Here is a 25222-nt window from a genome sequence, read left to right on the forward strand (position 1 = left end):
TCTCCAGTTCCCTGGGCAATGAGTTGGGTCCTGAGGGCTATGAGCTGCAGCTGTGTGTGAAGGACTACTGCTTCGCCAGGGAGGACCGTACGGTGGGCATGGCACTGATGCAGTTGAAGGACATGGCCTCTAGGGGCAGCGTGACGTGCTGGCTCCCCCTGGGGAAGAGGGTCCACATGGACGAGACGGGCCTGACAGTACTGAGGATCCTATCCCAGCGCAACAACGATGAGGTGGCCAAAGAGTTCGTCAAGCTGAAGTCAGACCAGCGCTCTGCCGAAGAGGGACAGGGGAGCTGAGAGAGAACAGGTCTAGCGATACTGCTGCAGACACACACAGTCGCGCAACAGACACACAGGGGTACACATGGATTCATACACCGTACACAAACGTGCACTGTACATACACACAAACAATACAGGAAAACACATACGTGAACCCACACAACATATGCATATGTTATACAAAACATGGTCATCAACACACTAATAATCTCGATCACAATGATTAGCACGTGTACAAACACTGGTCAACGGTTCCTTCGGCCATAGATAGATGTCCAAAATCTATCTATCAATTTCTGCTGCTCTCTTTCAGTCTTGCATATTACATCAAATTTTTCTAGACATTTAATGCAGAAATGTGAGAGAGTGAAAAAATTATCACCTGAGGAGTTATGGATGACTTTGCACTTTGACCTCTCTGCATGTTCAGGAGAGCAGCCCTAACCCCAACTCTTACTCCTCTGTCTGTTTCTGTCAATATAAGTCTGTTGTTCTCTCTCGGGTTTATTTTTTTACTGTTGTGCTGTCTTCCTGCTGTGTGACGTGTTCTGGGTAGAAGATGCCATCAGGCACAGATCTAGGATCGGCTTACAATCCCCTTGTCCTCATTTTGCCTGTTAGGGAGGGGGAAATTTAACTCTGATCTTACAGCGTCTTCGGAAAGTATTCAGAACCCTTAACTTGTTCCACCTTTTGTTACGTTACAGCCTTGTTCTAAAATGTATTAAATGTTTTTTTTACTCATCAATCCACACACAATACCCCATAATGACAATGCAAAAAAAAAAATATATATATTTTTTTTCTAATTTATAAAAAATATCACATTTAAGTAAGTATTCAGACCCTTTACTCAGTACTTTTGTTGAAGCACCTTTGGCAGCGATTATAGCACTGAGTCTCCTTGTGTATGACGCTACAAGCTTGGCACACCTGTATTTGGGGAGTGTCTCCCATTCTTCTCTGCAGATCCTCTCAAGCTCTGTCAGGTTGGATGGGGAGCGTTGCTGCACAGCTATTTTCAGGTCTCTCCAGAGATGTTCGATCGGGTTCAAGTCCGGGCTCTGGCTAGGCCACTCAAGGACATTCAGAAACTTGTCCCGAAGCCACTCCTATGTTGTCTTGGCTGTGTGCTTTCAAATCAAATCTGATTTGTCACATGCACCGAATACAACAGGTGTAGACCTTACAGTAAAATGCTTACTTACAAGCCCTTAACCAACAATGCAGTTTTAAGAAAAATATGTGATGAGTAAAAATAGATAAGTATAAAATTAAAATAACAAAATAAATAAAGAGCAGCAGTAAAATACAGCAGATAGGCTATATACAGGGGGTACTGGTATAGAGTCAATGTGCTGGGGCACAGGTTAGTCAAGGTAATATGTACTTGTAGGTAGACTAATAGTGACTATTCATAGATAATAAACAGAGTAGCAGCCGCGTAAAAGGGGTGGGGTGGCCATGCAAATAGTCTGGGTAGCCATTTGATTAGTTGTTCAGGAGTCATGGCTTGGGGGTAGAAGCTTTTTGGACCTAGACTTGGCGCTCCGGTACCACTTGACGTGCGGTAGCAGAGAGAACAGTCTATGACTAGGGTGGTTGGTCTTTGACAATTTTTATGGCCTTCCTCTGACACCGCCTGGTATAGAGGTCCTTGGATGGCAGGAAGCTTGGTCACAGTGATGTACTGGGCCGTACGCACTAATCTCTATAGTGCCTTGCAGTCGGAGACTGAGCAGTTGCCATACCAGGCAGTGATGCAACCAGTCAGGACGCTCTCGATGGTTTAGCTGTGGAACTGGAATTGTTTGAGGATCTGAGGACTCATGCCAAATCTTTTCGGTCTCCTGAGGAGGAATGGGCTTTGTCGTGCCCTCTTCATGACTGTCTTGTTGTGTTTTGACCATAGGGTCATTGTCCTGTTGGAAGGTGAACCTTTGACCTAGTCTGAGGTCCTGAGCGCTCTGGAGCAGGTTTTCATCAAGGATCTCTCTGTACTTTGCTCCGCTCATCTTTGCCTCAATCCTGACACGTTTCCCAGTCCCTACCGCTGAAAAACATCCCCACAGCATGATGCTGCTACCACCATGCTTCACCGTAGGGATGGTGCCAGGTTTCCTCCAGACGTGACGCTTGGCATTCAGACCAAAGAATTCAATCTTGGTTTCATCATACCAGAGAATCTTGTTCATGTGCCTTTTACTGAGGAGTGGTTTCCGTCTGGCCACTCTGCCATAAAGGCCTGATTGGTGGAGTGCTGCAGATATGGTTGTCCTTCTGGAAGGTTCTCCCAACTCCACAGAGGAAATCTGGAGCTTTGTCAGAGTGACCATTGGGTTCTTGGTCACCTCCCTGACCAAGGCCGTTCTCCCCCGATTGCACAGTTTGGCCGGACGGCCAGCTCTAGGAAGAGTCTTGGTGGTTCCAAACTTCTTTCATTTAAGAATGATGTCCTTCAATGTTGCAGAAATGTTTTTGGTTCCCTTCCCCAGATCTATGCCTCGACACAATCCTGTCTCGGTGTTCTACGGACGATTCCTTCGACCTCATGGCTTGGTTTTTTCTCTGACATGCACTGTCAACTGTGGGACCTTATATAGGCAGGTGTGTGCCTTTCCAAATCATGTCCAGTCAATTTAATTGTCCATGGGTGGACTTCAATCAAGTTGTAGAAACATCTGAAGGATGATCAATGGAAATAGGATGCACCTGAGATGAATTTCGAGTCTCATAGCAAAAGGTCTGAATACTTATGTAAATAAGGTATTTCTGTTTTGTTTTTTTATTGCAAAAAAAAAAAAAAACTTTTGCCATTATGGGGTATTGTGTGTAGATTGCTGAGGATTTTAAAAATATATCAATTTCAGAATAAGGCAGTAACGTAACACAATGTGAAAAAGTCAAGGGGTCTTAATACTTTCCGAAGGCACTGAACAAAAATATAATCGCAACATCCAACAATTTAAAATATTTTACTGAGTTACAGTTCATATAAGGAAATCAGTCAATTGACATAAATTCATTAGACCCTAATCTATGGATTTCACATGACTGGGAATACAGATACCTTAAATAAAGAAAGTAGGGGTGTGGATCAGAAAACTAGTAAATGTCTGGTGTGACCGCTATTTGCCTCATGCAGCGTGACACATCCTTCACAGTCTGTTGACAGACCCCCTCTCCCCCCAATACTGACACTTGACACCTTATACCTGTGTGCACGGCGCATATAATCTGGTATAACTACTATCCAAACTACTATACAGTGTGAAACACATAGCGAGATAAGAATGTTCCGATGTGTGATATGAATGTGTATTTTTTATGATTGTAAATCAAATCAAGTTTTATTGGTCGCATACACATGTTTAGCAGATGTTGTGAAATTCTTGTGAGACATGCCAGACTTTCACATCCGTAGAGGGTAGCCTACCTGAGGGTTGGATCAGTTGTTGGATGTTAGTCGGCTTGTTTGGAACACACCATATGGCCATAATGTACATAGACACTGACATGGTGCAATAGACCCAAGCATGTACGTTTTGAAGATGGCCTGCTCTTTTTACATACTCACCTACTCCAGCAATGGCGCTCGTTTCACAACACTATAAAGGAGTAATAATAGCCAAGATGGTTGCGTCAACTTCTCACAAACAAACTCTCTTCTATGTTCCCCTGAAAGTGCACAAATACGGCAAAGGGCTACATGACCATCAGACACAGAAAGGACACTGCCTAGTCAGTCCATACGTCTGCATTTGTGAAAATGATAGAAATATGTTTTCTATGCTATGGGCCATACAATTACCAACCCATAGGCCACTATATACCATACAGGAAACTGCATGGTCTCTCTGACTGCCTTCATGATAATCTGATTCTGTATTTTAAGACAATATCTACAGTAGTTGTCGTTTTGGTCAATTTGTCCCTGCATTTTTCTGTCAAAAGTTTTCAGTGCATTTTGGAGTGCGTCTGTCTGCGTGTTTTCTGTCCTACCTGACTTCTGGGCTAAGAGTTCATCTGTTTACAGTTTTTCTCAATTGCTAAAACACAATTTCTGAAACCATTTCCTGAAAACATTAAACAAAACCTCATCTTCAAGCACTATTTACATAACCTCTGACTCCTCTCGCAAAATTAAACATTCGCCTCAAAACAGTTTTACCTGTGTTCAAAATCAAACACTGCTCTCAAATCATAAACAAAGTGATCAAAATGATATACACTCTCAAGCAGTCAGTAAACAATACACCGAAAAATAGAAAACACATTGTTCAAAACATACAATTCTCAGGGAGAAGTACATTTTTAATCTAAAAAAATATTCATATTTTTCCATCATTGTCTTTTGATGAACGAAAACATGTTCTATCATAGTAGCTCAAAATTGATCAGAAATTACTACTCTGCTTTGCTCTTTCGTTTTTTGTTCTTCCTCCTCCTTGTACCCCTATTTTTACAGTACTGTACCCTGCATCTCACAAACTTGTCCTTTGTCTCTGTGATACTGTAATTCTTGTTCTTTGTTGATATGAACCTGCAACCAGTCAAAATCTATTGAGCAGTCAGTACTGTTAATAAATGGAAAGCACAATGTTCAGGGCCATACAATTTGTCCATTGTACAGTATACAGCCTACAATGCACTGTACTACAGTATACAGCCTACAATGAACTGTACTACAGTATACAGCCTACAATGCACTGTACTACAGTATACAGCCTACAATGCACTGTACTACAGTATACAGCCTACAATGCACTGTACTACAGTATACAGCCTACAATGCACTGTACTACAGTATACAGCCTACAATGCACTGTACTACAGTATACAGCCTACAATACACTGTACTACAGTATACAGCCTACAATACACTGTACTACAGTATACAGCCTACAATGCACTGTACTACAGTATACAGCCTACAATACACTGTACTACAGTATACAGCCTACAATGCACTGTACTACAGTATACAGCCTACAATGCACTGTACTACAGTATACAGCCTACAATACACTGTACTACAGTATACAGCCTACAATGAACTGTACTACAGTATACAGCCTACAATGCACTGTACTACAGTATACAGCCTACAATGCACTGTACTACAGTATACAGCCTACAATACACTGTACTACAGTATACAGCCTACAATGCACTGTACTACAGTATACAGCCTACAATGCACTGTACTACAGTATACAGCCTACAATGCACTGTACTACAGTATACAGCCTACAATGCACTGTACTACAGTATACAGCCTACAATGCACTGTACTACAGTATACAGCCTACAATACACTGTACTACAGTATACAGCCTACAATGCACTGTACTACAGTATACAGCCTACAATGCACTGTACTACAGTATACAGCCTACAATGCACTGTACTACAGTATACAGCCTACAATGCACTGTACTACAGTATACAGCCTACAATACACTGTACTACAGTATACAGCCTACAATGCACTGTACTACAGTATACAATACTAAAAGGGACAACAATCAAAGGAGTAAACATGTGATCAATGTGTTTCTTCTCGTCTTTGGGCTGGGTCGGGCCAGAGCACTTCGTCGACATCACAAGCAATATTGTCCCTCGAGGCAACGGGGGAAGAAGCCTCGTGTGCCGTATCCAGCCCTGACATGATTCCTCACCTACAGTGGGGCAAAAAAGTATTTAGCCAGCCACCAATTGTGCAAGTTCCTCCACTTAAAAATATGAGAGAGGCCTGTAATTTTCATCATAGGTACACTTCAACTATGACAGACAAAATGAGAAAAAAATTCCAGAAAATCATATTGTAGGATTTTTAATCAATTTATTTGCAAATTATGGTGGAAAATAAGTATTTGGTCAATAACAAAAGCTTCTCAATACTTTGTTATATACCCTTTGTTGGCAATGACAGAGGTCAAACGTTTTCTGTAAGTCTTCACAAGGTTTTCACACACTGTTGCTGGTATTTTGGCCCATTCCTCCATGCAGATCTCCTCTAGAGCAGTGATGTTTTGGGGCTGTTGCTGGGCAACACGGACTTTCAACTCCCTCCAAAGATTTTCTATGGGGTTGAGATCTGGAGACTGGCTAGGCCACGCCAGGACCTTGAAATGCTTCTTACGAAGCCACTCCTTCGTTGCCCAGACGGTGTGTTTGGGATCATTGTCATGCTGAAAGACCCAGCCACGTTTCATCTTCAATGCCCTTGCTGATGGAAGGAGGTTTTCACTCAAAATCTCACAATACATGGCCCCATTCATTCTTTCCTTTACACGGATCATTCGTCCTGGTCCCTTTGCAGAAAAACAGCCCCAAAGCATGATGTTTCCACCGCCATGCTTCACAGTAGGTATGGTGTTCTTTGGATGCAACTCAGCATTCTTTGTCCTCCAAACACAACGAGGTGAGTTTTTACCAAAAAGTTCTATTTTGGTTTCATCTGACCATATGACATTCTCCCAATCTTCTTCTGGATCATCCAAATGCTCTCTAGCAAACTTCAGACGGGCCTGGACATGTACTGGCTTAAGCAGGGGGACACGTCTGGCACTGCAGGATTTGAGTCCCTGGAGGCGTAGTGTGTTACTGATGGTAGGCTTTGTTACTTTGGTCCCAGCTCTCTGCAGGTCATTCACTAGGTCCTCCCGTGTGGTTCTGGGATTTTTGCTCACCGTTCTTGTGATCATTTTGACCCCACGGGGTGAGATCTTGCGTGGGGTAAGATCTTGCGTGGAGCCCCAGATGGAGGGAGATTATCAGTAGTCTTGTATGTCTTCCAATTCCTAATAATTGCTCCCACAGTTGATTTCTTCAAACCAAGCTGCTTACCTATTGCAGATTCAGTCTTCCCAGCCTGGTGCACGTCTACAATTTTGTTTCTGGTGTCCTTTGACAGCTCTTTGGTCTTGGCCATAGTGGAGTTTGGAGTGTGACTGTTTGAGGTTGTGGACAGGTGTCTTTTATACTGATAACAAGTTCAAACAGGTGCCATTAATACAGGTAACGAGTGGAGGACAGAGGAGCCTCTTAAAGAAGAAGTTACAAGTGTGAGAGCCAGAAATCTTGCTTGTTTGTAGGTGACCAAATACTTATTTTCCACCATAATTTGCAAATAAATTCATTAAAAATCCTACAATGTGATTTTCTGGATTTTTTTCCCCTCATTTTGTCTGTCATAGTTGAAGTGTACCTATGATGAAAATTACAGGCCTCTCTCATCTTTTTAAGTGGGAGAACTTGCACAATTGGTGGCTGACTAAATACTTTTTTGCCCCACTGTATATCACCACAGGCTAAATCCATGGCTTGCAGCAGATTTACTCTGGCGTAAGGTTGTCTATCATACACTTTCCATCTCCAAGATGAGAAAAACTCCTCAATCGGATTCAGGAAAGGCGAGTATGGAGGGAGGTACAAGTTCATAAACTGCCCATTGATGTTAAACCATTCCCTTACCTGAGCAGCTCGGTGGAAACTGACATTGTCCCACACTATCACATAGGTGGGAATGGGATTCTCATTGAGCTCTTGACCCTGCTGCTCTTGAATCTGCTGCTCAAATAAAATATCTCTTAGATTGGCAATAAATCTTAGAAGGTGCTGGGTGTTATATGGCCCGAGTGTAACATGGTGATGTAGAACACCATGGTTGCTGATAGCAGCACAGATTGTGACATTGCCACCTCCGTTGACCAGGGACTTCAAAAATGGCCCGCTGTCCAATCATGTTTCGGTCTCTCCTTCTCCTCTTTGTTAGATTGAAGCCTGCTTCATCGACAAAGATGAACTCATGGGGTCTGTCCAAGGATTCCAAGTCAAATATTGTCTGTGTAGAAATACAATATACTGTATGTAGGACTTTAAGTCGTACAGAGACGGTGCTATACTGTAGAGTACAATTAGGCTTCTGATTCACATACATTGTATGTACTGAAGAGTAATGTCATTCACATAGTATGTGTTTAGTACTGTAGACAATCTGGATTACAGTAAATGTTTCTGAATGTACACTTACTTGCACATACTGAGCTCGCAGTTCTTTCACCCTTGGTGAGTTGCGTTCAAAAGGTACTCTGTATACTTGTTTCATTCGCATCCTGTTACGATGGAGGACACGGTCAATTGTGGAAATGCTCACACTGTCAATTCCCTGGAAGTGTATGTTGTCTTGTATCACTCGTTCCTGGACTTCTCCGAGTCGTATTGCATTATCTTGAAGGACCATGCCAACTATAACGGCCTCTTGCTCCCGAGTGAATATAGCTGTCCTTCCACCTGCATCTGGCAGCCTTGCAATTCTACAAAAAGTAGTTGTGCAGTTACAAAACATATTCATGCAGTACAATACATACAGCGATTAACTTTACAAATGTCTATTGAAACAGCTGCATATAATGTAGTACAGTAAATTTGCAATTACAAAAATACAGTAGTATACTGTACCTGTTCTCTTCTCTGAATGTCCTTACTATGGTGGACACAGGAAATCGGCTCAAATTGGGTTGCACTCGAAGTCCTGCTTCCCTCATTGTCAGTCCATGGACAAGAACATGGTCTATAACTGTTGCTCGAATTTCATCAGATATTTCCACTCTTTGTCTTCCTCTTTCTTGCCCACCTCGCATACGCACTCGTCCTCGTCCTCTCACATTGGATAGAAGAAACATTCTCAGACTTTCTTCTTCCCACCTTCAACAGCCTGTTTGCTCTCTGAACTGGCTTATATTGGTTGTGTCGCATCATTTGAAACAGGTTAAATCAATTTTAAGGGGTTGTGTTCAATCAATGACATGTGTTCTCTATTTGTATTTGATTGTTGCCACTTGTGTTTACCAGTATTGATGACATGTGCATTAGAGTGCAGAATGTGTTTTGAGAATGTCTTTAGAGTTTTGTTGAAAAGTCTAAATGAGATCTGCAAATTGTGTTTTACCATGTGAAATGGTTTAAGGTATTGACCAACAATTAGCTAAATGAGTCCAGGCAACTGAGAACTTTGTTCAGCCAATGGGTTTTAGTGTTTTAGCAATTGAGAAAAACTGTAATGTGGTTGCAAGCAATATAACCCCAACATAATCACTAGAAACCTGTGGCACGCCCAGGAGTTCCAACTGCAATACCCAGATTCAAGGAGCGGGATGCCAAATCCCAACTTTTCATTGGATAACTGAATGGGGAATTCCCTGTTGTAATGGACACATCTCAATCCCCTCCTCATAGGAAGTGTGTGTTTCTTGTAAGACTGGGAATACTTTAGGAATACTGGACATTGGAGCGGGAGAGCAGTCCGGCTTACATTAAGACCTATCAGCTGTTCAGTCAGCTCCTGGTCAGACTTTTCCACTGGATGACTTTGCGGGGATTGCGGTGAATGGGCCAACTCAAACGGACCAATTTATGTTTTTCAAAGACCAATGTTGGCTAGAAGTGTCAACCCCCAAGCCATTGTAGATGACAATGTAGTAGTTTAATAATACGACAGGGGTAATAATCAACACAACCCCTCTATTTATATCAACCAATCACTTAGCATGTCACAGCTGATCTTACTATACAGAAAACACCTCATGTTACACACGCCTGTCTGTCCGTTTTTGAACAGTTCTACATTTACAATGCAAAATGATGGGTGTTAGCACAAAGCGCTTATATTGTGATGTTTCTGCTTATTGTAAATGAGTTTAAAATCAACTCTAGAGCTTCTGCTACTATTTCCACTGCTAGAGAGCAACATGGCCTGTGTTATGTTGCACTGTGGAGAGGGAGAGCTAATGCATTAATGTTCTGTTTTCATCTTTTGCATTGGACCTGTTTAACCAAATGCAAGGCTTCTGAATGTCATTTCACATCACAGGATCATGAGAGCCGAGTGTGCCACTGATAGTGAGAATGTATTACTTTAACTACAATAACCTATTGTCTTCTACTACACACATAAATACACACACTGACGTATGCTCAAGCACAAAAGGGCACATGTGAGATGAACACGCATGCATGCCAACACATCTCCATGGAGACCAAGCGATGCCGACCCCCGTGAATAAAAACAAAACACCAGTGCATGAAAGGAGAATTAACTTCATCATGCCAGCACACATCTCTTTGATGTTAACAGTTATGGGAATCTTGTTTTTCTTATCTGAATAACTAATTAATGATAATGAATTGTGAACATTTTTCAAAAGGCTTATGAAGACAAAATATTTAACCAATATGAATGTAGCCTATACAGAATTCGCACGAGAATAATTTTTTGAGGATGTTTCTAATTTGTTTATCATTATGATTGATTGTTCTTTGTCAAGGATTAAGGTGGGTTGGAATGCAGCTTGGTTGTGAACTGCTTCCTATTAAAAAGGCATTTGTCACAAACTGCCTATTCTTTATTCTGTTATACTCAATGACCACGTGTAAAAAGATACTGTCCATCCTAAACCTATCTACAAGCTACCAACTGAACTGCAATGCCTCCCCTCTGAATGGGAGAGCTTTGTTAGGCCGCTGTATGCACACCCATCGTTCATAGCATCTAGCCAATGAGTATCTACTGCCACCATGTGGTGGAATGAGAACAATAAGGCACCTATTGTAAGGGATAGTTCACACATATTTTAAAAAGTTACTTTGCCCTGAAAGCAAGACAAAATATTTAACCAATATGAATGTAGCCTATACACAGAGTTCGCATGCTTCGGTTTTGTTAACCAAGCCAGTCAACCGATAAATGTAGCATTTTCGAACCTCAACAAATTAGCATTCCTATCCAGTCTCAAAGGAGTGGTGTCGCTCACAAATCTCAGTTAACCCAGAACAAAAACCTTGCGTAATTTGTTCAGATATGTTTACATAGCCTGTCCATGAGACTAGTAGCTCACTGATTTGGTTGGAAGTTTTGAATGCAAGGTAACCACACAGCCATGCAGTATTCCTACCATAAAAAGTGAAGAGAAAAAACAAAATCACAATAGGGTTATTGTTTTACAGTAAAAAAATGAAACCAAAAACAAGATTTTATTAAAGAAGCATAAAAAATAAAACTCTTGATACATTTCTCAACCGTCAAGACAGCTCAAATTATATGCATATATTGTTCCGGCTCACGGTTAAAAGGTCCATAAACTTTCAAATAAAATATATTTCAATTTTAAAATTTCTTCAATAATTTTTTTCTAATTTTGTTATAAATTGCCTACATGTTGTACACAGGAAATAAAATAAAAAATATTGAAAATAAAATATTTTGAAGTAATAAAAAGGGTCACATTATTGTCTGGGATATTTAGGTAAGCAAATAAATTGTAAAAATAAAGTGTAAAAAGTTTTTGTTTTTCCTCTGAAAAATTATTTGCTAATGCCTGATGGCTTGAAGACATGCACATGGTTAACCTACAAATAATGTTACATGTTTTTAAAAACTACAACTTCCTTACTTAAGTCTGGTAACTTTTTGAAAATGAGATCCCATTGATTGTACTCAGGGTATATACACAAGTCAGGCCTGAAACCTTGTTTGCTAACATAACATTTTGGTTCTGCGTTAAAGGATTAAAGCAAAATAGGAAGGCGAAGTTCCCGGATGGGCGTGGCTCCCCCTGGGTCCACCTGTGTCACAAAAAGGTCAGACGTCACTCCTTAAGGAGCCTCTATAAACCCTGTTTTCAAACCTTAATGGGGTGGGGGTCAGGGGTTAAATTCAGCTAAAATAATCAGCAGTCAATATGAGAATATTCTGTACCCTTTAACTGTTCATGCTACTGTACATGACCTGGTGAAACAACCAGACCAGAACCACCTGGCAAATTCAACTCTGGACATTTTAGTGACTGAGGAATCATGGGCAGTTCTGGAAAAGGGCCTTTAAGATTGACACAACAGTCATAGTTTATCTGTTCCTTTAAAAGACATGGTCACATCCTTCCCTGCAGCCAACTTGAGTCTGCAGGAGCAAAGAAAAACTATACTAAAAACATTTAAAGTCAGACCCAGCAGGGACGGGTTGCCAGTTTACACAGATCCCTCCCACGTTGAGGGGAGAGAGAGGAGCGGGGTCAGGGTTGCCAGTTATATGTCAGTAGTGAGTTGCACCAAAGCACCATTATAGTCTTCAGTGAAATATGACTCATCAGTCAGCCAGCTACTAGCTCCACATCTGTGGACATGAAGGGCCATTCAAGTAGGGAGCATTGCGGTGTAGTTAAATGTGGAGGGTCGATTACTAGATTACAGACTAAGACGTCAAGCCGCTGTCCCCTTCACTTGACAAGCTCATTTAGTCAGGCATCTCAGACACAGAAGTTGTTTGTTAAAAAGTAGCCCGGCTTGACCCTCAAGCACAGACTATACTTGAGCTCTGTGAATTGCCTGTTCATTCTCTTAAAAAATAAATAATAATAATTCTCTGTTTAATTGTCACACACCAGATAGGTGCAATGAAATGTGTTGTTTTACAGGGTCAGCCATTGTAGTATGTTGTCCATGGAGCACATGAGGGTTAAGTGCCTTGCACAGAGATTTTTTTCACCTTGTTGGCTCGGGTATTCGAACCAGCAACCTCACAGTTACTGGCCCAACGCTCTCACTGCTAGGCTATCTGCTGCCCTGCGTCCTTTCCTTCTCCCTCCCTGAAGGTAGTCACTGATCTGAAGTGACATTATTGAGAAAAATCCAGTAGAGAACCTGCTTTCACCTGTCCACACATGGTAGATCAGGGGATAGTACCTGAAGGTGTGAGGGTAGAAAGAGATGCTGCATTTGAAAAGTATTGGAACAGAGCCTTCTGTTCACAGGCGATGGACATGACTGAGAAGGACTGGTGCTGACAGGGTTGACCAGTGTTCTATAGATGTAGACCAGAGAGAAAAGAACAAGCAACACATTCTGCAGCTGTTGGGGTTTGAACACTGAGTGTCTGGAAGCCCTGGATGAACTAGCTACTAGCTGCCATATTGGATAAGTTGATTATTCTCACTGATGAGAAGGTTAACATCTGAAAATGTAGTGTGTGTGTGTGTGTGCGCAAGGAAGCCCTTTTTCCTCTCCCATTCATTGTTTTGATTCTGTTTGTCATGGCTTGTCTGGCTCTAGGAGTAGATCCGCATGTACGTTCAGAGGGGTGCATATAACAACCATGTACCGTCACACCAAAACCAACCATGTCATACTTAAAAACACAGTCAGACAGGCAGTTGATGTAAAAATACAAACACAAAATAGATCTCCCAGGGTGACAATGTCACTTGGGAGGGGTGATCCAGGTTGGAATAGGAGATAAAGAGCTTTGCTGGGGGAGCTGAGGCGGGGGAGCGGAAGACCAAAAATCACTCAAATCGAGGAACCCGAGGGGGGGGGGGGGGGGGGGTCTAATAACATTACAATGTGTCGCTCAGGGCACAGAGACAGCTCATTCGGATGCCCCCAATACTGGGGGTGGGCCACCTCCCCTTAACCAAGACCCCTATTGGACGAGACATTCCTGTGTGTGTGTGACATCAAGACCCATCTTATCCTACTCGACGTCAATGCAGTTCAGAGAGTAGGGAGTCAGGGGCAACATACTTTACAGTCAAAAGCCAAAGACCCATTAAAAAAAATACATTAGCTCTCCAAAGCAAACTGTAACAGAGGATCTGAGTGGACTTCCACAGGGGGAAGAGAGAGAGTGGAAGAATGGGGCCAAAAACTAAACTGGAACTATTGAAGGAGATTGGGTTGAGAGGGAGAGAGCGGTTGAGAGAAAGAAGGACCAAGGGGTACTGAGTAACTGACCTCTGGCATTAGTTCTGATATTCCTTAAATAACTTATTACCATTGTATTATTCCTATACTAGTCATTAAAACCACAACATTGGATATCAGTTTTTGAACAGTATAAATACCTTACGTGTTTCAGTCTTCATAAGATCTAGTAGGGCCTTCTGGCTTGTTTTTGTCTGATAGGTGTCTCTGTGCCTGTTTTAAAGTCAGTTCCAGGCTCATACCAAAGCATTTCCTTTATGTCACTATACTAGCTAGCAAGAGAGACCTAGTCAGTTGTACCGAAATGTGTCTTCCGCATTTAAGCCAACCCCTCTGAATCAGAGAGAGGACAGATGGCGAGAGAGAGCTGAAAAGAAAGAACAGGAGCGAACTCAGGATGCAAAACGCCGTTTTTTGGTCTTCTGTCAAAGAACATCGAAAAGGAAACTGAGTAGAAAAGTGCAGGCCTAGGCAGCTCCGTCGAAAAATATCTGCTATTAAGTACAAAAGTGTCAAAGGAAAAGGCTTGTGAGAGAAGCAGGCAGAGATATCTGAAGAAGGAAAAAAAAAGCGAGAGAATGAAACTATTCAAACAGCCTGGCAACCTAGTTCAGAGCTAGTTCAGGCCTGAAGGCTGGTCCAGGTCAGAACGAAAGCCAGAAGATAAGACACTGGTTTCCTTCCATACAAGTCCACCATGAAACCTCTTGATCCCACCATACTGTTTCTGCAGTCCGCAGAACCAATCAAAATCAGTCAGTCTGGAAATATTTTCATTATTATTATTGTCATAGTTATCATTAAATCAACATCCGTATAGTGTCATATTTCTAATATTGTAATCATTGTGGTCCATCATATGTGCAGAGAAGGTCGTTGGTGTCCGTCCGTCCCGCCACAGTTGATGGTCCACTGCAGTTCTCTCGGATAGTAAGACCGTAAAGTACAGTTTTTTTTAAGATGACACCCCTACCCCTCTCGCCCCCTCCTCAGTCCCCATACCATCCCTCGTCTTCGGGTGGGTGAGGGGGGGGGGGGCTATTAGGAGAAGATACGGATGCACTGTGTGGCAGTGGTATGGCATACAGGGCACTCAGGCTCAGCGGACTGGCAGATCTGTCCGGCGCAGTCCATGCAGAACAGATTGTGTCCGCATGGCACCAAAGCCGCTGTCACCTCGCTCTCAAAGCAAACAAAGCAGTCCCTGCTCACGCCCCCTGGCCCCATGCCAACCAGACCTCCAGCACCAGCGCCTGCTGCAGCCTTCAGCCGGCCCAGCATGCCAGAGCCCAGGCCAACGCAGCTACCCCCGCCCTCTGAATCGGTGGGAGAGCCTCCGGGCAGGGAGGAAGCTGAGCAGGAGGAGTAACCGGTGGATGACCCTCCGGAGCTGGAGCTAGACGCTCCAGAGAAGGACCCTGCACCGGCACCGCCCGACTGCAGCCAGGAGAGGGTGCTGAGTGGGTCACTCTGGGCCCGACGGGCCAGTTGATGATCCAGGGGTCCCACCACTGCGTCGGGGGGCAGGGTGGGGGACAGGCGGGGGGTGATGGCACCGCCGCTCAGGCCGCTGCTGTTTCTGCGGAGAGGCTGCTTCTGGGAGGTGCCTGGTATCTTCCCTCCTCCTCCGTTGACGAAAGGGGCCCAGATGTTGGAGGCGCTGAACTCAAAGCCCAGCTCCTCAGAGGGGAGGCCTGGGGTGGAGTCACCCCCGAATGTGAACCCCCCTCCTCCGCCGGCATTGCTGGAGCTAGTGCTGAATGGGCTGGTGGGGCTACCTCCCTCGGTGGCCCTCCTGGTGGCGCTGTAGCACTCAGAGCCCATCCCTCCGTTGTGTTGGTGGTAGGAGGCCGAGGACAGCTTCCTCCCAGAAGATTGGTGCATGGCCATGGGGAGCGGGGGTGGTGGAGGCGGCGGCGGGGGCGGAGGGGCAGGGTGGGGGTTGTTGGCCCGAGCCCAGAGAGCAGCGCCCAGCCCCCCAGCCAGCGAGCCCAGGCCCTCTAGGCTGACGTCAGTCCCGTTAGTGTGGAAATCGTTGTCTCCCTGGAGGTCCACAAAGGCCCCGGTCCGCAGGGTGATGTGCGTCTCAATCTCCTCACGGGCTCGGTCCACATTCTCAGGCATGCCCGTCACCTCAAACACGGGGTCCTTCTCCCTGCTGGGCGTCACGATGTAGGTGTGCGTCTGCTGCTGGATGCGCTTGATGGTCGCCCCCTTGGGCCCCACCACTAACCCCACCACACGATACGGTACCCGCACCTGCACCAGGGAAGGAAATACTTAACAGTGAGAGTTTCAGACCACCTGACCTGGCCAGGAAAAACTGTCAAGGAGGAATTACATAACTATAAAAACTGGTGATGAACCATGCCATTTACTGGCAGAGCAGTAAAGCAATTGGCAATAACTGGCATTTAAATGGAATTGAATGGTCGTGCAGTAAGTGTATGAAAGTAGATGTTAGAGTTTATCATGACCTCTATTTTATCTATTCAAAGAAGGGATATTTTAGCCAACAGATATTTGTATATCTCCACAGGTGCTTGTGATGCTGACTACTGGCCAAGGCTCCCTTCTCGTAAAATAAAGATGGCCATCTCAACAGAACTGGTCGAATAAATAAGAAAACATTTTAAGCTGCTGTATCTCCTACTGTGATTGTCATACCTGTATAGTGGTCTGTCCAGGCAGGTGGGGGGGTCCAGGGAGCGCTCCCCCTGTCCCGGGTGCTCCTGTGCCCGTGGCCCCAGCCTTGCAGCGGGATGCCCGGATCATGGAGAAGTGCTCGGCCGCAGAGACGATCTCCCGCTTGGCCATCTCCACGTCTTCCCTGCGCCCTGTAACTATGAACACGGGCTCCTCGCCTCTCACCGGGGTCTTTATGTAGGTGTTGGTCTTCGCACGCAGTGCCTTGATCTTACAGCCTGGGACAGAGGGGTGGAAGGGTGAGGAAGATTGCATTTTATTATTTTATTGGTCACATACACGTTAAACAGATGCTAGCTCCAACAGTAATATCTAACAATACACAAATTTTTAACTAAAGGAATGGAATTAAGAATATATAAATATTTATCACCACCTTCCGGAGACACCTGAAACCCCACCTCTTCAAGGAATACCTAGGATAGGATAAAGCAATCCTTCTGCCCCCCCCCCCCCCCTTAAAAGATGTAGATGCACTATTGTAAAGTGGCTGTTCCACTGGATGTCATTAGGTGAATGCACCAATTTGTAAGTCGCTCTGGATAAGGGCGTCTGCTAAATGACTTAAATGTAAATGTAAATGTAAATGTAAATATTTGGACGAGCAATGTCGGAGCGACAGACTAAGATACAGTAGAATAGAATACAGTATATACACGAGATGAGTAATGAAAAATGTCAACATTATTAAAGTGACTAGTGTTCCAATTATTAAAGTGGCCAGTGATTTCAAGTCTATGTATATAGGGCAGCAGCCTCTAAGGTATTCATTATTCTCATAATGGGAATTTAAGTGGAAAGTATTGGTTGTGCATAAACTATGTGAAAATGAATTATATAATTTAAATAATATATACAGCGACTAACTTTAAGGGGCATGCAACTTCCATATTTGAATTTATGTATATACCCATTGAATCCTGATGAATAGAACTTATAAATGCCTCGTGAGCTTAGTTCAACTGTCACACTCAAGGAGAACCCAAAATATACGCTTATTTTACTCCAATGTTTAAACAAATTACATGAAAACAAACATCGTTAAGAGTAAAATGTTTATATCATGGATCGCCTGTCCTTGCATCTATAGCCCTGTCTGTGAATTTGAGAGTGGTTACATTTCTCCAACCTCTCCTGAGGTTTTTACCAAAACAGGGACAGGAACAGATTTGTTATTGTTACAACCCCTGCTTGCTGCTTTAAGTTATTGAAAGACAAGGAATTTGTTGGGGATACAAAACAATTTACAAAACTGTCAAAAAATTCTGGCCACACTGCATTCACTGGTTGACAAACAGATTAAAATATATTTCCATAATATAAAGCCTATAGCTTGTTAGCCCAGTAGTATTAATGACGCTAACTCAAGAACCGCTGCACTGTTCCTTTAAATATGGACGGTTTACTCTCACCCACCAATGGGGTGCTGAGTGTGTGATGTCATTCTGGGAGGCAGAAAGCATGGCATTTTCAAACAAAGAGAACAATGCAATAACGTTGCCACAACTGCGCCAAGCATTGACACTGTGTGTATGCAAACTAGTAGTGAATATTGAGCTAAGTGTGCGGAGATAAAATATGGGTGGATTTTGAAACCAGTTGAGAGCGGTCGACGGCGCTGGATGCGGGGCGAAAACACCGCCCAATCCCGTGTTCTGTGCATCGGACCTCCCAAAAGCCTCGCATTGGGGTTGAGCAAAACTATATACAAATTACTACAAATCTACTTTAACGTTGACCTCAATGTAAACGCCAGGCCTATTGTTTACATGTGTGACTTGAGGCCTACATATAGCCCAAATCAAAATTATTCGACAGGTTTCTTTTGTTTGGTGCCGGCTGCTAGACATGTCCGGACTCCCGACAATCTGCTGCTTTGTCTGACCCTGTCCCACCCCTCCCCCTACACACATCTTGAGTTGTCTCAACACTTGTCAGGACATGCAGATTAGGCTAGTAAGTCATTCTTGATCTACATGTATAATGAAACGCATAAACAACATCCACTGTACACATCAAGGCCAACTCTCAATAACACCAGCCGGCGCTGATAAACGTATGAGATATCTCACCATCCAAACAAAGGAAGGCAGTCCTATGCATTCATGTGGTTATGAGCGAGGTAGTTGGTAATGGCTAGACTCTGAACATCTATAACTATAATACCTTATGAATTAGCTAGCTACGGCCAAACCACATTGATAAACAAAAGTGGAAAACATATAGAATTCTTACCCTGTCTTCCCACTATTTCAGCAACGTGTTCTGAGCTGGGCACAGGTACGCATTCGGTCATGTTGACACTCCTCTTGCGATTGCAGAGAACAGAGCTTTGTTCACCGAGCATGGGGTGAGAGTGCGGGCCAGTCATGTGGTACCCGCCCGATCCATAGTACTCTGGAGACGGGGAGCAGGATGTCGGGGAGTCCCGGGAGCCTCCTTGGTGCTCCAGCATCTGCAGGTCGACATAACCGCCGTTGGAATTCCCGGAGCACGGTCCCTGGTTACCATCGAGCGTGTCAACGAGCCCCCCACCACCACAGTCCACCTTCTCCAGGGCCATAAATGACAGCTGGTCCAGGGCGAAGCGGAGCGCATCCTGATGGTCCTCGTCCCGGGACTCCTGGTCAGTCTCTCGCGGCAGGCTGACCCCGTTGTGCTGGCTGCTCACTACCATGTCGTGGTCCATAATCTCGGGGTGGAATAAGGGGCTAGGCATAGTCCACGAGGATGAGCATCAGATCTTGGGGCGTCTGTGTGCAAAGCGCTCTTTTCTAGGAAATTGACACAACAAAGGGAGTTTCAGCACAAAACGTGTCGCGCCAAGATACGTTTTAGAAAACACACAAATTAAATACACTAAAAGTTATAAAACATATCCGATGTCATAGTTCGCTAGTTTCATAAATAGGTTAGTGTGTTGCTCCACTTGGGCGACGTCTCCTTCAACCCTTCTCCTATCCTGCTTTGTCTGTGTGTTGTTGCATTCTGTCTCACTGTGTGGCGAAAATAAAGCTTGGTTCTTGTTGAAATATGCATCATACAATATTCACTAACACTGACCAACACTAGAGCGTTTTCTTGTGTCTATTCAGACCGTCTCATCCCGAAAAGGGAGCATCACATTTGGAAAACCGGTAATCTGCTAGCAAACTAGCTCCACACAGTTGAGTCTGTCACGTTGTCGTCCCCTTTGTTTGGGAGTACCACAGCTAGCTGGCTAGTTGGATAGCCGAGCAAAAATACTTAAGTTCAAATAATACGTCTAAGCCAAATACGTGTATTTTATATTTGAATAAAATAACACAGTTACTTTACCTTTTGGCTACCTCCCAATTGTATAGAGTTCCTCTCTTTTGATTCTTGAGGGAATGGTGAGTGGCTACCAATGCTCTAATGCTAGCTAGTAGCTAGCTCGATAAATTGGGGGCGTTGGAGAAAATGTTTAAAAACGAAAGAGAAGGGACAGGCTGTTGATACAATTCTATTCCAGACGAATGTCGAGGTCATTTAGCGGCCCGTCAATCTTTGCATCGATTCGTAGGTTATCATTATATTCCCATGCAGATACCTCCCGACAATTGTATCTGGATATTTATCCCGGCTGTTCCCTGGTCCGCCGCCTTTGTCTCGCCAGGCGCACGCCGCTCTGCCTGTCTCGCACACAGAACTGACGTCAGTCGCGACACAACAATGGGTTCAAAGGCCACGCAACACAGAAGCGCTTCACCGCAAGCGTGCTAGCCTCACAATCACGATCGATATTATTGTTATGGTGATACATTTTTAGAATCGGAAATTGATAAAGCAAATTAGTAATTTGATGGTTCCATGTCAGATCTTTTGAAAAGTGGTGGGGAATTGGCAGTTTTGGATGCTATGGGGGTGTGGTATCACAAGGTTGGTTGTATTATTGGGATCTATCAAAACCTAGAACTCAAAAAAATTATTCAAGGGTAGCAAACAGTTCAATATCACCAACTGTGCTTAAAGGTCTAGAACGGAACAATGTCCCTGTTACTTATTGTGTGGGTGCCTGTCATCCCCTTGGCATTGACCAAATGGGACAATAACTGAATAATAGATGCCAGACATGTAATCTGAAATAAGAAATTATTATCCATTATTGATTGCTATCCATTTCTGATTCTCACATTGACCTAGAGCAGGGATGGGCAACTTTGATAGGGGTGGGGCCAAGAAAAATCTTAGCTCATCATGAGGGGCCACAGCCTACCCACTTCCATGCCCACACATGCAGTCAGAGCCGGCCCTAGCTGTTTGGGGGCCTGTCGTGCCAAATAATGTCCCCCAGCCAAAAAGAGTCCCCCCCTTCGTCTCAATGGGATTCAATATACTATTAGCGTCCGTTGTTATATCAACGGCGTGATGACCTAATGATTCGAATTTTGGAGATCATTACAACCAAAATGACGTTCTTTTCATCCCTGCTATTCAAACAAAGCTGATTTCCGCTACAATTTCGCTGTTTAAACAAGTTTTGTTTAGCTAATAAAATGAAAACCTTACTTCAAACCCCTTTTGGGTACTTTGTTAACATTAAAACATGAAATCCATGTCTTAAACGTTGCTATGTTTCAGAAATAGCAAAGAAACCCTGTAATCTGCATGACACATTAATGTTACTTACCTTACAGATCAAAGTCAACTAATTTCCACTCCATTCATATGCAAGTCCGTTTGATTCATACAGTGGCTTGTCTGGCTGTCAGGTTTTTATTTTAATCTGCCCTTCCCTTATCTACACTGAAATAATATCATTTCAGTAATCCTCTATTACGATTCACTTTTTTCTATCTCACATAGCTCACCACCCTTGTGGTTGAATATATATAATTATCTATTGTAGGTCCTAGGATACAACAACGAATAATGTGGAACTAATATATACCATCAAAGGATACCTTACAACTTAATAATAATATAACTTAAGAACAATTAACACCTTGTGAAACAGCTGTGAAAACCAACCTGGCAATATTTAAGATTTTAATATATAAACTTTGATATTTTTTTTCACAGATTTTTTGTACACTCACATGGCAATCATAGACCAAAATACTGAATGATGGTGTGTAATATAGAGGTGGTTGCTGTGTGTGTGGGAGGTCCTGCCTGTCACTTGTTCTCAACAGGCAGCCAATCTTAGAAGGAGGACTTGTAGAGGGAGACTGCAAAATCCAGGCACTGCTGCCCTCTTTCTTCTGAGTGTTTTCACTGCTAGTTTTTAGTTAATCTGTGTATATCACATATTAAGTGCCCAGTATGATAGAGCAAGAACACTTTTTTAGCAGATAATGACAACATGACAATAACAGTAGCTGTAGATGATGTAATGAAAAGTTGGAGGGTTGTTGGTAATGGAGGACATCAGGTGGATCCACGTCTGGGTGTTGGGCAGAACCCCTAGGTCCTGGAGAACAAGAGCAGAGTTAAAGGGAACAGGGTAGAAGACAGACGTAAACAAGCAAACACACAGGTTACACTTTACTGTGAGAAAATGTGATGGATTAGTGCATTCTCTCAACCAGCTTCATTGGCTGTGGTTGACAAGCATATTCAGTTCATAGACATATTATATATATTTAATTCACTGATTGAAATTATAACCCCATCCTCAGTAGCCTATTCCAGCAGGCTATTGGGAAACACAAGCACTTCTTATTGCAAAATCGCCTCTTTATTCATGTTGAATAAATTAGTCTGTTAATTTGAAGTAAGCAAGCTGCTAAATCGTTCAGTTTACATCTTGCCTACATCTTGTCTAGGCTACTGTACACTGAAATTAGATGTAGGCCTATCGGGGGCTATAGGCTCCTGCCTTTAGCTAAGCAAACTATGGCAAAATGTAATTACAATCATAATCCCAGATTTTAGTCTGTAGCCTATGCCTATTGAAATGGAAAGTCAATCACACAAATGGGCCCTTCATAACGGTTTGTAGTCTTAACATCTGGCACATAATAACAGCACAATTGCTAGAAAATAGCCTAACATTAGTTTTTTATTTTCATCTAAGTGTTTCTTGCTCAGAGATTTCGAGATCCTATCAAACTCTCCTGTCGGATTTATCTATAGTTATGTACATGCGCAAATGTAATTTATTTACAATTATAAACCTGGTTCGAGCCCTGAATGCTGATTGGCTGAAAGCCATGGTATATCAGATAATATACCACGGGTATGACAAAACATTACTTTTTACTGTTCTAATTACGTTGGTAACCAGTAACCAGCAATAAGGCACCCCGGGGGGTTCGTGGAATATGGCCAATATACCATGGCTGTAACCAGGCACTCTGCGTTGCGTCGTGCTTAAGAACAGCCCTTAGCTGTGGTATATTGGCCCTATGTCATACCCCTTGTGCCTTATTGCAGTCAAACGAGTTAAATCGACATCCATTGATGGAAAATGATCTGGCGTGTTTAATAAGGGTGAAGGGTGAATGATCTTTTCTCTTGCCACATATTCATATTCCTTAATTATTTAATGTCATAGCTTGCAATTGTTATTATTTTGAGGAAACCCGAATTTAGCTCCCAACGTCATTACAAGTTACTAAGATATTCCTTCCTAATTGGCTCGATAACGTCATTGAAAAATGGTTTATTGTATAAATATGGCAACTCCTCTCTTGAGAGGTCATAGGGTTATACATTTTGCTTGACCTGGAAACCCTGATTGGCACTATTTTTACCTGTTAGCGGTTGAGAACAACAGAGCGGGATTAGGAGAAGATGGAAGTGGATGCTGAGTTCGAATTGAGCAGCGCGTCAAGTAAATTTGGTGAAGACAAATGTTCTGAATGGACAACAGTAATATCTAAAACTGGATCAAAAAGGAAATTGTATAGAATTGGAGTGGAGGACACATGTGTAAATGATAACGAGCATGCATAAAGCACTTCGCTAGATACCGTTTTCTTTACCCAGTCAAAATTAGAATATAGGCACAATGCAACGCAGAGTGCCTGGATACGGCCCTTAGCCGTGGTATATTGGCCATATATCACAAACCCTCGAGGTGCCTTATAAACTGGTTAACAACGTAATTAGAGCAGTTAAAATATACGTTTTGTCGTACCCGTGGTATACGGTCTGATATAGCACGGCTGTCAGCCAATTAGCATTCAGGGCTCAAACCACCCAGTTTATAATGATGTGTATCAGTTCTAGCGTATAAATATGTTTCACGGAAAAAGGGTTGGAAATAGTTCTCCATAATGACAATCTAAATAGCCTACCTACAAAGTGCATTCGTGCTGCTCTCTCTCCTCTCAATCAAGTGACTCAGCCAATAACTATTGTGCTATCTCAACACACACACCCCTTTGGCTCTCCCCACCACTCACTCACTCAGCAACAGCCTGCTTCACTGCCTGACAGTCAGCAGCAGGTCACAGTGAAACATTTTTAAAGAGAAAAAATCGAATAAAAATGTGTTGGGGACAATAAAAGGCCACTATTATTTTCACACAACACAATGCCAGAGATGTTTTCTCATGTTTTGAGGGGGGGGTGCAATTGGCATGCTGACTGCAGGAACATCCACCAGAGCTGTTGCCAGAGAATTCAATGTTAATTTCTGCACCATAAGCTGCCTCCAATGTTGTTTTAGAGAATTTGTCAGTACGTCCAACCAGCCTTACTACCGCAGACCACACCAGCCTTCCACATCCAGCTTCTTCACCAGTGGGATCGTCTGGGGGGGGGGGCTGCGTAGTTGCCCTATTGTGGGGAAAACTCATTCTGATTGGCTGGGCTTGGCTCCCCAGTTGGTGGACCTGGCTGCCAAGTGGGTGGGCCTATGCCCTCCAAGCCTGCACCCCTGTCCAGTCAAGTGAAATCCATAGATTAGTGGCCTAATACATGTATTTCCATTGACCGATTTCCTTATATGAACTATAACTCAGTACAATCTACAGAATTGTTGCGTTTATATTTTTGTTCAGTATAACTTCATTTAATTCTACTCATTTTGCCATGGGGCAGAGATAAATGTTTGAAGTTTTTAAATGAGTGACTAACCATGATTGATGCAAGTTTACATAGCTGGCTAGACTAATTTACCAATCTAAAAAAATGTTATCTGAGTGACTGTCAGTGACCAATTTGAGAGACACTGCTGATGCGCAACCAAATTTCACCTGGGGTATTCTACTATTCTAACTTTCAACAGTAAGTTGAGACCCCTACAGAGTTCCTAAATAAATGAATTCATTAATTTTGTTTGTGGAAATTGATCCACAGGCCAGTTGCCCATTCCTGACTTTGAGACTGGCTAGGTGGCCTACAAAACCAGACAAGTCTAGTGATGAATCTTCTCCAGGTTGTCCACTGCTCTCACAAACCAAGTGTCTAAAACCTTCAAACTCAACTCTGGACATCAAAGCCAGTCCCACTGCTTTTTTCATTGTTCCCCCCCCCCCAGATAACAGACTGATTTAGAC

General features: G+C 43.2%; 2 protein-coding genes across 2 annotated transcripts in view; one reads left to right on the plus strand and one right to left on the minus strand.

The window, feature by feature from the left end:
• LOC129824339 (protein unc-13 homolog A-like) overlaps positions 1 to 10682 on the plus strand; it is an 88868-nt gene extending 78186 nt beyond the window's left edge. Inside the window, 1 exon segment of the mRNA XM_055883916.1 lies at positions 8 to 10682. Coding sequence (XP_055739891.1) covers positions 8 to 299 — 292 coding nt within the window. The 3' untranslated portion in view covers positions 300 to 10682.
• Positions 10683 to 11280: 598 nt separating this feature from the next.
• Positions 11281 to 20420, minus strand: LOC129824338 (RNA-binding protein MEX3B-like). Its single transcript, XM_055883915.1, has 4 exons — positions 20070 to 20420; positions 18987 to 19525; positions 16713 to 16969; positions 11281 to 16304 (listed from the first exon to the last, which is right to left on the minus strand). Exons 2-4 carry the CDS (start codon positions 19468 to 19470, stop codon positions 15087 to 15089), a joined length of 1959 nt encoding a protein of 652 aa, XP_055739890.1. The 5' UTR covers positions 19471 to 19525; positions 20070 to 20420; the 3' UTR covers positions 11281 to 15086.
• Positions 20421 to 25222: the final 4802 nt, after the last annotated feature.

Source organism: Salvelinus fontinalis, chromosome 26 (assembly GCF_029448725.1).
Source record: "Salvelinus fontinalis isolate EN_2023a chromosome 26, ASM2944872v1, whole genome shotgun sequence".
Lineage (NCBI taxonomy): Eukaryota > Metazoa > Chordata > Actinopteri > Salmoniformes > Salmonidae > Salvelinus > Salvelinus fontinalis.

What these genes read in the sequence shown, in the direction of transcription:
- LOC129824338 (XM_055883915.1), bottom strand. Translation starts at nt 19,470, where the DNA reads ATGCCTAGCCCCTTATTCCACCCCGAGATTATGGACCACGACATGGTA. An exon ending in TGAAATAGTGGGAAGACAGG is followed by an intron (nt 16,970 to 18,986) that starts GTAAGAATTCTA and finishes CCTCTGTCCCAG; the next exon opens with GCTGTAAGATCAAGGCACTG. An exon ending in CTGGACAGACCACTATACAG is followed by an intron (nt 16,305 to 16,712) that starts GTATGACAATCA and finishes TCCCTGGTGCAG; the next exon opens with GTGCGGGTACCGTATCGTGT.